We start from the raw sequence: 12,168 nt of genomic DNA on the forward strand, positions 1-12,168 counted from the left end.
AAACAAAGGAGCGGCTGCCGGGAGCGGACCTGCCTCTCCTCGCCTCGCTTCCGCGCAAGCCCAGGCCCTGGCCGCCGACCCCGAGGCGGCGTCCCGCCATGTCCAACATGGAGAAGCACCTGTTCAACCTGAAGTTCGCCGCCAAAGAACTGAGCAGGAGTGCCAAGAAGTGCGATAAGGAGGAGAAGGCCGAAAAGGCCAAGATCAAGAAGGCCATCCAGAAGGGCAACATGGAAGTGGCCCGGATCCACGCCGAGAACGCCATCCGCCAGAAGAACCAGGCCGTGAACTTCCTGAGGATGAGCGCGCGCGTGGACGCCGTGGCCGCCCGCGTGCAGACGGCCGTGACCATGGGCAAGGTGACCAAGTCGATGGCCGGCGTGGTCAAGTCGATGGACGCCACGCTGAAGACCATGAACCTGGAGAAGATCTCCGCGCTGATGGACAAGTTCGAGCACCAGTTCGAGACCCTGGACGTCCAGACGCAGCAGATGGAGGACACGATGAGCAGCACTACGACGCTGACCACTCCCCAGAACCAGGTGGACCTGCTGCTCCAGGAGATGGCAGACGAGGCGGGCCTCGACCTCAACATGGAGCTGCCGCAGGGCCAGACCGGCTCCGTGGGCACCAGCGTGGCCTCGGCCGAGCAGGACGAGCTGTCGCAGAGACTCGCCCGCCTGCGCGACCAGGTGTGACGGGCCGGAGGCTGCCGCAGGAGGCCCGCGGACAGACCCGCGAGGCCGCCTCCGCCCTGCAGCTGCCGCTCGTGGTGACGTGTATTTTTATAGCCGCCTTTTAACAGAACTGGTTGAGTGGTGGGCGTGGATCTCGGCCCCTCGGTGACGCTGCCCACCGAGGAGGGTCCCATCCGAGGCCAAGTGTGTGTGTGCGTGTGTCGCGTGTTTGGTGGCACACCGAGTGACAGGTGGTCCGTGAGAATTAAGGAAGGGGATGATTATTTTGATTACAGAGCTATAAACACTTCGTTCAGTCGGCAGTGCTGTTTCTGTATAGCCTTTCTTTCGATTTTGATTTGTTTGGTTTTTGCCATCAAAGCAAGACTACAATTGACTATTTGTTCTCATAACTTACTCTAAAATTATCTTAGATCTTAAAATAATATTCTCTTGCTGTTTACATTCTATAAATTTTCATGTGATAATGGAGTTTGTGTAACTGGAGAAAATGCCACAAAAGTTAATTTATTGGGAAAAATAAATTTGTTCATTTATATTTTCTATTTACAGAGAGTTTTTTAAAGGACTTAGATGTAATGTTTGACAGTTTCCTAGTTATTTCACGATGTCATCACTTTAATCAGACTTCTCCTTAAAGTATGTTAATTAGCATGATAGTCATTTTACACACCTACCATTGCCAAAGAACAGCTGATCGGTCTGGGGAAACCTTGGGACTGTATGTTTATAGGTTTCATTTTTATTTTAACAACCAAAAATGAAATAAAATTAGTTCTAATTATTTTAAGTTCTAATTATTTTCACTTGTTATTTGTCTTAAAGTAACAACTTTAAAAACCTTAAAAATACAAGTTGTAATGTTTGACTTAGCCATGCAAACAAGGCATGTTCCTCCGGCCAGCTGGAAGTGTGGGAAGGGGAGCCAGCTAGGGCTGGGGGTCTGAATGGCATGCGGGGCTGGATCATTTCCCAAGGCTGTGTGTCTGGCTGAAGAGCAAAGCAGGCCTTCTCCACTCTGCTTGGCCTCAGAACAGGGAGAATTGCACTTATTTTGCTTGGCAATTAAATTAAACTAAGTTAAATACTTGTAAGTTTTTAAAATTCTCCTTTATTCACCGGAAGATTTCTCCCTAAGAGAATTCTGGTATTTCTGAAAATAGGGACTTTTCCAAGCTCTTTGAAAGATTCACCACCAAGTACGCATAGATAACATGTTTTCCAGTGTGAATGAATGTTTAAGGAAAAAAGAAGCGTATGCAGATGAGGACTGACCTTCATAGTAAGTTTTTTAAAGTATATTTGACGGGGTGTTGTTCAGAAGTCTGCTCTACGGGACACTTGTCGATTGCCCAGAGTCTTCTGTCACAGGCCTTTAGCAGATCAGGTGTCCTCTCATCACTTGGTTTCGCAAAGGCTGCCTGGTGTGAGTACAGCATGTGTCTTAAACCCTCTTTGGACTGGAAAATTATAATTAGAACTCAAAAAATAGCTTAGTGTTGAATTCTTTGGTATGTTGAAGACACTTTTGTAGTGCAGATATTCCCATTAAAATATATTTTGTGAGATTAAACAATTCTTGTATATGCTTGAACTTTCTTAAAATATGTTCATTTCATACTATATGAATGTACATTTTTTATGAATCAAATATTATTTTCAAAAGCACCACTACAGGCCCATGAATTATTTCCTCACTTTTGGAGTTGATGCAATGATAAGATGTAAATCACAGAAATTTTGTTAAATAAATTGTTTTAAACTGCATGTTAAAAAAAAAAAAAAAAAAAAGAAAATACCATGGATAGGGTTGATTAAACAAGAAAACTTATTTCTCATGGTTCCGGAAGCTGGGAAATCCCAAATCGAAGTGTCAGCATGGTTAAGTTCTGATGAGAGTTCTCTCCTGGCATGTAGATGACCTCCTTCTCACTATGTTCTCATCTCAGAAAAGAGGGCAAGAAAGCTATCTGGGGTCTTATAACTGTCATGACCTAATTACATTCCAAAGCCATTGCCTCCTAATATCATTGCATCAGGTGTTATGATTCCAACATATAAATTTTGGGAGGACACACACTTTAATTTCATAGTAAATGACAGGCAGTCAAGCACAATGTTTAACCAGTGCAGCCCACCCTTTTGCTATATAGATAGATAGATAGATAGATAGATAGATATAGATAGATAGAGATAGATATATTAAGTATACATATTTATACTTTTCAATGTGTTCTTCCCAAATAACCACATTATTCCTGTTCCAACAGAGACAGCCACCTTCTCCCTGAAGGGAAATAATCCATATCTTTCAATGAATACAATTAGCCACAAATGCATATACTTCCTGGGTCTTGTTTAGTCTTCTATTCTTTTTGTGATCCTGTTTCAATACCTTGTAGCTTATGAAGTGATAAATGTAACCACCCTCATCTACCATTGTCAGCAAAAGAGAAAAGAGAGAGAGGATCAGCATTATTTAAAATATTTAATATTGTGCCTAGGAAAATTGGAACAATAATACCTGATCTTGCTGGGAGCATCAATCGGGCACATGTATATTGATGCATTCATTTAACAAGTAGTTTTAGATGATCTACCAAGAGCCAGCACTGGGGCCAGGAGCTCTGGAGACACAACAGTGAATGAAGCAAAAATAGTTCCTGCCCACTTGGACCTTCTATTAAGTGAAGTTGAACATAAGTAACAAATCACAATCCTGAGGAAGGTTTCCAAAAGATACACTGTCAGCTCTTCCCCTGTCCTGGTCACCTTGCTGATGCGTAGCTGTCTCCTACTTTCAGCCTTCCAGAATTCAGAGACTGTAAGGTGCCTTTTGTGACTGTCAAAGTCATTCTGAAGAGAGAACCACATCCCAGTGCTAAGCAACAAATGGAGGGAAGAGTTCAGTTTTCTCCACAGAGCATCAAGTTGGCACCATATTGGCTGACTCTTGTTGTCATTTTGCCATGACTGTAGGTTTATGGAAAAATGTTAAGCCCTACCAGGAGGCAGAGAGAAAGGCTTTTATCCTATGCCTGACTGTAAATTCCATTGCTCCATGGGAAACCCCCACCCACTTAAATGTGCACAAACTTTCATTTCAACCACTTTGCAAGGTGTTGGCTTAGACTCTTGAGAAGCCTAGAAGGCAGCAGGTCCATGTCTTTTGCCAATGAACTTGCAGACCCTGAACTTCATGCAAAGGGGAAAGTTTAAAACAATGTATTTTGGTGGAATCTCTGTAGCTCGAACCTCAACTCCCCAGCATGCTTTCTCCCTAATGCCCATTCTCATTGCCATCTCTGCCCTTTAATACCTAGACCCTCTTGGCTGTCTTTGTCCCCCTCTTGGACCCACCAATCATCTGGACCCACCAGTCTTAAGGCCTAGGCATGACATATGTATACCATGTGCAAACACCACTCACCATTAACAGCACCATCTAACGAGAATCATTGTCACAAGGGTAAGCTTCAAAGTGGCTTAGGGATAGAAGTGCCTGGAATAAAAGCCGACTTGATGTCCCAATTAACACATTTCATAATTCTATTTCCTGCCCTTGCAGGTTTGCAGTCACCTCCCTCTAATTTCTGTGAGAGATAGAGATGGGGTTGATAGAGAGGAAGGAACTTAGTAATGTGATAGTTTTGTGGATGACTTGATACACAGGCTTGAATTATGCACATTAGGCAAATTAGGGAATGAAGGAGGAAGACAAAAAAGACAGAACGACAGTAGGAGAAAATGTCATCCCGAGTAATAGTATTAATATAAACTGAGGCTTGGCTTGTGAGGGTGGCTGGAAAAATTGAGAGCAGAAAAACACCAGCCACATTGTCTTTTATTTCCGGGTGGAAGAGAGAAACTATTGCCAGACACTTTCTTCTCTGCTGGGGACAAACCAGCTATGCAGCTGCTCAATAAGATAACGGGGTGGCCTCCATCTTGGCCCAACCTGTTTGTTGACCCTAGTGAAGGTCTTTGACGGAAATAAAGTTAAATACACAGAGAACCCGGGAAAGGTCAGCTTGGAAGACATGGTGGTCTCTGAGAGTGTTCAAAGAACTTTGAAATGTCTCTATGGACTGGGCAGCCCGAAAGCCCACCCTAGGATGACTTCTTCCAGGGCTGCCTAGCCCCATCTTATTCACACAGGCAAGTGCATGCAGAGGGCAAAGCAGGCCCTGCTGAACCCATTGGCACACACAGATTTTCAGAGGCCAGGTCCATGGGGAACAGAAGACCCCCTCTGCCTGAGCCATCTCTGGCTTCTTTTCCCTGCCTCCAGTTTCTCCCCAGCTTGTTTCTGTCCTCTGTTCAGCTTACACACACCTGTTTACTGATCTTTCCAAGCCATGAAACCCATCTGATCTCTTCTCACTTAAATATCTGTCATGGATCCCCAGTCCTAAGTCTGGTCACCTGAGCATGGCATTCCAGACCTGTCATAACCAGAAGAGCTTTCTCTGGAGCCCTGCCATCTTCCCCTCACATCTGAGACTTCCACACAAGCCCTGGTCCCCCCAGCCTGCCAGTTCCTTTGCTTCTGCATGGATGCACACCTGCTGTGGTACTGGGCCTTCCTTTGGCTTAGGTCTCCCCCACTCCTTTGTTTTTTCCAGTGGGCTCTCTGTCTACCCAGGTCAAGTCAAAGTTCAAGAGGCTCCTTGCTTAACCTTTGCGTGTTCCCGAGGACCTCTCTTTGAATCTCTGCATTCTCACAGTTCTCACTGCTCTGTAAACATTTGCCTCTGGGTCTGGTTTTCCTAGGACTGTAGCTCCCAGAAGACAGAGAGAGGAGAGGACAAGTGGCTTCAGTTTCTGTATATCTGCAGTGTCTCACATAACATAGACCTCCAATCAATGAGCAGAGAAGAAAGAGAGGGAGAGAGTAAGAGACAGAGGAAAGAGTGTGCAGGAAGAAGGGGAAACATCTGTAGCATTGTTATCTGTGTCACAATGCTATTGTCATTTAACATGGCCAGCCAGTTAAAGACAAGATGGGCCGAGTTCACTTTAGAACTTACTCCATGTACAGATGTTAGCCAGGCTACATGATGCATCTAGTGACTGAGAGCTAACCTAGGCTTTTAGATCCAGATCTCCAAAAGTTGAATCCCATTGAAGTCACTGCCACTGGTGAGGTCATGTGAGCTTCAGCTCTATTGTCAGCAAAATGGGAGGAAGGTATTGAGGATTCAACAAGGCAAAGTACTTGAAGGACTTTGCCCAGAGCCTGGTACATAGCACATGATCATTAAAAACTAACAGACTGGTCTCAGCCTGGGAAAGCTGCCATAATTACAGATCACGCATGGATAGCCTCTTACAAGCCTCTCCTGCCCAGATTCTTCCCCATGATCTAAACTTCTCATTCTCTTTGCTGCCTGGATAGACATGTCAGGGAATGGCCAATAGCCACTGGCATCTTGGTAATCAGGAAACATTGTCACTGTCACACAAATATCCACCAAAGCACCTTGGCTATATCATTGTCTTAGAAGCAGAAGACTTAGCAAGGATCCGTAGATCTGAAAGCAGTAGGCTCAGTTCTTCCACTGTGATCTGTCAGCCTGGAGAACCCAGAATGGGTACTGAACCCATGCAGAGGGGCTTCTCATCAAGATAAAACTGTGTTTTCCCCTCATGTTTGTAGGGTGTTGTGTCCCTTCCTGGAGCAGCAGTGCCTCCTCTCAAGCCAGATGATGCCTGTCTGTGTAAATGTTGGCACAGCAGCCCAAGAAACTTGGTGGCATTTCCAGGTTCATTTGTTAAGACCTTCTTGGGAGTTGGGGAAGAAGGTGTACTGGTTTTCTCTTGATCACCAAAATACAACAGGAAGTCCAGAGATATTAGACCAGTGTCACTCTTGCAGGCTGTGCAGATCCAGTTCAGGACAAAGGACATATTCCCCTGCACTCATGGTGTCAGAGAAATATTTTCAGCTCCAGTCCTCTCCAGGCACTGGCTTCCACTGAAGTGTCCCCTCTGCTCAAGGCTACATCTTCTTCCAAAAACAGCAGGCCTCCAAAGACTGGTAAAGCCTGATAATAATAACACAGACCCTGGCCACATTCAGAATGATGGCCCATCTTCAGAGTCCTCACAGGGTTGGCTGATGGCTTTGTTCAGGTTCATCACAGCCCAGTCTCTCTCACTATGATACTTGCTTTTTGGGGGGTCCTGCCGTTAGGTACAGAAGCCAGGGCCTCATGCACATGGAAAGCACTCGGCCATTGAGTGACATCCTCAGCCTCCAGCCCCAATCCTTTCCTCCCTCCCATCCCACTAAATGTCCTGAACATTGTCCATCCCAGAAGTTGCTTCCTGGGGAATCTGCAACCTCCAGCCCATACCAGGAGGAAGGGACCAAGGTGAGGCTAGAACACAAGAGCCAACACTCTTGATGATGACATCTGTGGTCTATTTCTATGGTGTTGGGCCCTGAATCAGGATCTGGGAATGAAGTCCTTCACAGATGACCCTGTACTCCATGTCTTCCATGTTTGAAAGGTGCCAGGTACCAGACTTATAATTACTGACAGGAGTGATAACCTTACTTCAGGAAGAGAGGACAGGATGTTTGAGAAGTAGCTATTGAGCACCAAGTCAATCTAGGGGAACACAGAAGCCTTGCTAGAGGCAGGGGTGGTTGAATCAGGACCAGGAAGAGTGAGGACAAGTTAGTCAGGCCAAGCGAGGCAGGGGGAGAGAAAGGCTTGTTCCAAGAGCTAGAGGCATGATAGGTTGGAGCATTTGGATAGTCAGGAAAGTTCTGGATCCTCTCTGTGGGATGTGGCTTTCAAAGACACTCACAGTTGATGACTTCCTCTTTAACACACTCACTGCTCCACCCAAGGAGTGGTGGGCTACATCTTCTGGTACTTTGGATCAAGTGGCTTCCTGGGCAACAGAATGCAGCAGAATTGACAAATTGCCAGTTTGGGGCCTCATTCTGAACAGGGTTGGCCCTTCCCACCATCTTTCTGGAAGCCGAGGTCATGCTGTGAAGAAACTCACACCATGACTGAACGATGAGACATCCATGAAGAAGGGGCAACCACATGGAAACACACCATGGGGTCAGGCAAGTGAGGGAGCCTCCTGGACTTTCTAGCCCAGTGGGACCTGGAAGGTCCCACCAGCTGAGGGCAGTGAGCGAACCCCACCAATGCCACATGGGACAGAACTGTCTAGCTATGCCTTACCTGAATCCCACCAATGCCACATGGGGCAGAACTGTCTAGCTGTGCCTTACCTGAATTCTGGACCCACTGAATTATGAGAAGCAATAATGTAAGAAATGATAAAGTTTGTTATTTTCAGCCTTGAAAATTTAAGTTGTCTTGTTACACAGCAAGAGCTGACAGTAACATTCTCCTCTAGTGGGAAAACATTCCAGATACACATGCATACCCAATAGCTCAAATTTATTGAGTACCAATACTGTGCCTGGCTTTGTCCCCAGTGTTGTTGCTCATTTTCTGCAAGACATGTCAGGTCTTGATTTTCATGTGCTTATACACCTAATCATATAATTAAAATTTAATCCAAATATTTTAAGTCCAGTTTTATCAGGATTTCCCCCTGCAATTAAAGTCTTTCTTATTTGTGTATTTAAGCCCTGATGGCCCTGGCTACAAAGTCACACAGCCTGTCTACTAATCCCTGCCAAGAAGCAAGAGAGTTGGGGTGTTGGCCTGGGTGGGTGAGAGTTCCAGCGGCCCTGCCGCTGCCTGGAGCCAGTGCCTAGGGAGTCAAGGCTCCCTGACCTGTCAGACCTGTCATCTGCAGCAGCCAGGCCTTGGCACAGCAGGGAGGCCTGCTGCAGAAGCCCATGCCATGCATCACTGCAGCTGGGTCCACAACCTCAATTTCCCACTACTCAACCTCCATTGAGAAAATGGAAGTGGGGCAGACATGAATGAATGGTGGGAATATAGAATTGACCAATAGCATTAGATCATTTCCAATCCTGATTGGACAAAGTCTGGACCAATAGCATTGGTACATTTTTCAAACCCTAATTAGCATAACTTTGAGCCAATCACAGTGACCCAAGGGCTATATAAGACCTCTTGCCAGACACATTTCGCAGAAGATAACTGAAGACAGCGGAAGAGAAGAGGACGGCGAAAGAGAAGAAGACGGCGGAGCAGAGGAAGACGGCGGAACAGAAGAAGACGGCAAAAGAGAAGAAGACGGCAAAAGAGAAGAAGACGGCGGTAACAGACGGCGAAAGAGAAGACGACGGCGGTAACCGAAGAAGACCCGTCTTCACACAGTGTGTTCAACTGCGAGTCTTCTACACTGATCTTCAACAAATACTTGCTCCATCTGGCCTGAGGATTCCATTCTTCGCGTTTGTGGGAGAAGACCTTTAAAAGAAAACGACGTTGAGGGTGAGTTGCTGGGGTGTGCTGCTCTGCACAAAATACCTTTATTTTATTTATTTACTTTTATGCGGTGCTGAAGATGGAACCCAGGGCCTAGCATGTGCCAGGTGAGCGCTCTACAGCTGAGCCACAACCCAAGCCCCCCCCCAAAAGTCTTGAACGTTCTTATAGTGAATTTTTGCTTTTTGTAGTTGTTCTTGTTATTGACAAATCTAAAAGATGTTTTTGTCTTTCTTGTGAAAATTGTTTTTCTCAAAACCCAGTATATCTATCGTTGAGGTATCTGAAAGTTAGGCTTCCGGATCCTGATGTAAGAAAACATAGGGTAGCTAGTACTAAGTTCAGGAGGAACCAGGAAAAAATATGCAGGGAAGACAAAAAGAACCCCTGAAAAATGTAAGCTGTCAGGTCTTGATTTACATGTGCTTATACACATAAAGAGGTTTTTCATCCTATGATTAAAATTTAATCCAAATATTTTAAATCTAGTTTTATCAGGATTTTTCCTCACAAGTTAAATTATTTGGCTTTGAAATTAAATAGTCATTGAATAATTAATGTAATAACTAATTTCGCTAAAAGTAATTTTAATGTTTTCCTCCTTGTTTCATCTATTCATTTCACCATTTTCTTTCCATGTCTTTTGCATTTTCCTTTACCTCATACTTAGTTTATTATTCTGAGAACATGAAGGAATTTTTTTTCATATACTTGATTGAATTATCACATAAGGTTCTCATGAATGGGATATGCCATTCTGACCAAGATTTGATAATTTCAAAGATAAAATTATCCTGTGGCACCTGTGAGAAAAGTAGATGTCTGTGCAGTTTCTTACTTTCCAGGATCTTGGCCTCTATTGTGTTTCCCCATAGAAAGTGATGAAGTATCATTTCTACCTCTTTCATTCAAAGACCGAGCAATATCCCCAGCCTCAACAATTTAAGTTACTCAGCATTAAAAGAGAATAAAATTATGGCATTTGCATGTAAATGGATGGAGTTGGACAATATCATGCTAAATGAAGTAAGTCAATCCCTAAAAACCAAAGGCAGAATATTCTGATAAGTGGATGCTGATCCGTAGCAGAGAGGGGTTAGACATGGGAAAAATGGAGAAATATATTGATTATTGGTATTCATTCAATTTCTTTAATATATACAGTACCATTCAGATCATCTACTTATTTTTGTAGTAGGTCTTTTGGTAGATTTTGTCTTTCAAGAAATTATTCCATTTCATCTAGGTTTTCAAATTTCTGATTACATAACTATTCATGATATTACTTTATTATCCTTCTAACATTCAGAGAATATTTAGGAATGGCCTCTTTTTCGTTTCCAATATTAGTAATTTATGATCCCTCCCTCCCTCCCTCCCTCTCTCTCTCTCTGTCTCTCTCCCCCCCCTTTAGCTACCTTGATTAGATTCTTACCAATTTTATCTTTTCAAAAGACCATCTTTTTTTTCATTAATTTTCTCTTTTGGTATCCTGTTCTCAATTTCATTGAGTTCTGCTCTAATTTTAATTATTTCTTTTTTTCGGTTTATTTAAGATTTACTCTGCTTTCCTTTTTCTGGTTTCCTAAGTGAGAAGCTTAGGTTATTGAGTTCAGATCTTTCTTCTTTAATATATGCATTCAACATTATCAATTTCCTGCTGTTTTTAATGTTCCCCACAAATTTTTATAACTTGTAATTTGATTATTGATTATTTTGAAATGCTTTTAAATTTCTCTTTGAGATTTCTTATTTGTCTCATATGTCACTTTAGAAGTTTGTTGTTGTTGTTGTTGTTTTTACCCTTCCAGTTTTCAGGGCTTTTCACTATCTTCCTATTGTCAGTTTCAAGTTTATTCATTGGGATCTGAGATTAGGCATTGTAATTTCTACTTGTATGTTTGTTAAGGTGTATTTTATGGTCCAGAATGTGGTTTGATTTGGCTGGTGTTTCATGTGGGCTGGAGAGCAAAATGTATAATTGTATAGATGCGAATTAAATACAGCTAATTAGTATTAGCACAATGGTGTCAGACTAATTAAATTAAGAAAAATTTGTTTTTGCATTTTTCTTTCACTTATTCTTTGTCAAATACTCATCATGACTTTATGTCGATCTGTTTTCTGAGCTGTGTTATTTTCTTTTTCCTCTGAGGCATTCCTTTTAATAGTTCTTGCAGGGCAGGTATACTGTCAAAGAATACCTCAATTTTTGTTGAGAAAGTCTTGATCTCTGCTTCACATTTGAAGGATAATTTTACTGAATACAGAATTTTTAGGTGGGTGGTTTTTATATTTCAATGCTTTAAATATTTTGCTGCATTTTTTATTTGTTAGATTTCTTAGCAATGTCTGATAAATTCCATGCTTGCTCCTAAAGAGCTAAGGTGTTTTTTTTTTGTTTGTTTTTTGTTATCTACTTTTATTTTTATTTTTTTTTAATTTTTTATTGTTGGTTATTCAAAACATTACATAGTTCTTGATATATCATATTTCACCCTTTGATTCAAGTGGGTTATGAGCTCCCATTTTTACCCCATATACAGATTGCAGAATCACATCAGTTACACATCCATTGATTTACATATTGCCATACTAGTGTCTGTTGTGTTCTGCTGCCTTTCCTATCCTCTACTATCCCCCCTCCCCTCCCCTCCCCCCCCCTCCCCTCCCCTCCCCTCCCCTCTCCTCCCCTCCCCTCTTCTCTCTCTGCTCCCTCTACTGACATTCGTTTGTCCCCCTTGTATTATTTTTCCCCTTCCCCTCACTTCCTCTTGTATGTACTTTTGTATAACTCTGAGGGTCTCCTTCCATTTCCATGCATTTTCCCTTCCCTCTCCCTTTCCCTCCCACCTCTCATCCCTGTTTAATGTTAATCTTCTTCTCATGCTCTTCGACCCTACTCTGTTCTTAGTTACTCTCCTTATATCAAAGAAGACATTTGGCATTTGTTTTTTAGGGATTGGCTAGCTTCACTTAGCATAATCTGCTCTAATGCCATCCATTTCCCTGCAAATTCTATGATTTTGTCATTTTTTAATGCAGAGTAATACTCCATTGTAGAAAACATT

The 12,168-nt window shown here is 43.0% G+C and overlaps 1 protein-coding gene across 1 annotated transcript; it reads left to right on the forward strand.

Moving 5' to 3' along the window:
• Window positions 1–6: 6 nt before the first annotated feature.
• Window positions 7–2,465, forward strand: LOC124081500 (charged multivesicular body protein 1b). Its single transcript, XM_046427681.1, has one exon. The coding sequence runs from the start codon at window positions 99–101 to the stop codon at window positions 696–698; it is 600 nt and encodes a 199-aa protein (XP_046283637.1). The 5' UTR covers window positions 7–98; the 3' UTR covers window positions 699–2,465.
• The last annotated feature ends 9,703 nt before the right edge of the window (window positions 2,466–12,168 follow it).

This window comes from Marmota monax, unplaced genomic scaffold, assembly GCF_021218885.2.
Source record: "Marmota monax isolate L192 unplaced genomic scaffold, Marmota_monax_Labrador192_F-V1.1 WCK01_AAM20220418_F8-fsc02604, whole genome shotgun sequence".
NCBI classification, from domain to species: Eukaryota; Metazoa; Chordata; class Mammalia; order Rodentia; family Sciuridae; genus Marmota; species Marmota monax.

Coding starts and splice junctions, on each gene's coding strand:
- LOC124081500 (XM_046427681.1), top strand. CDS start 99: ATGTCCAACATGGAGAAGCACCTGTTCAACCTGAAGTTCGCCGCCAAA.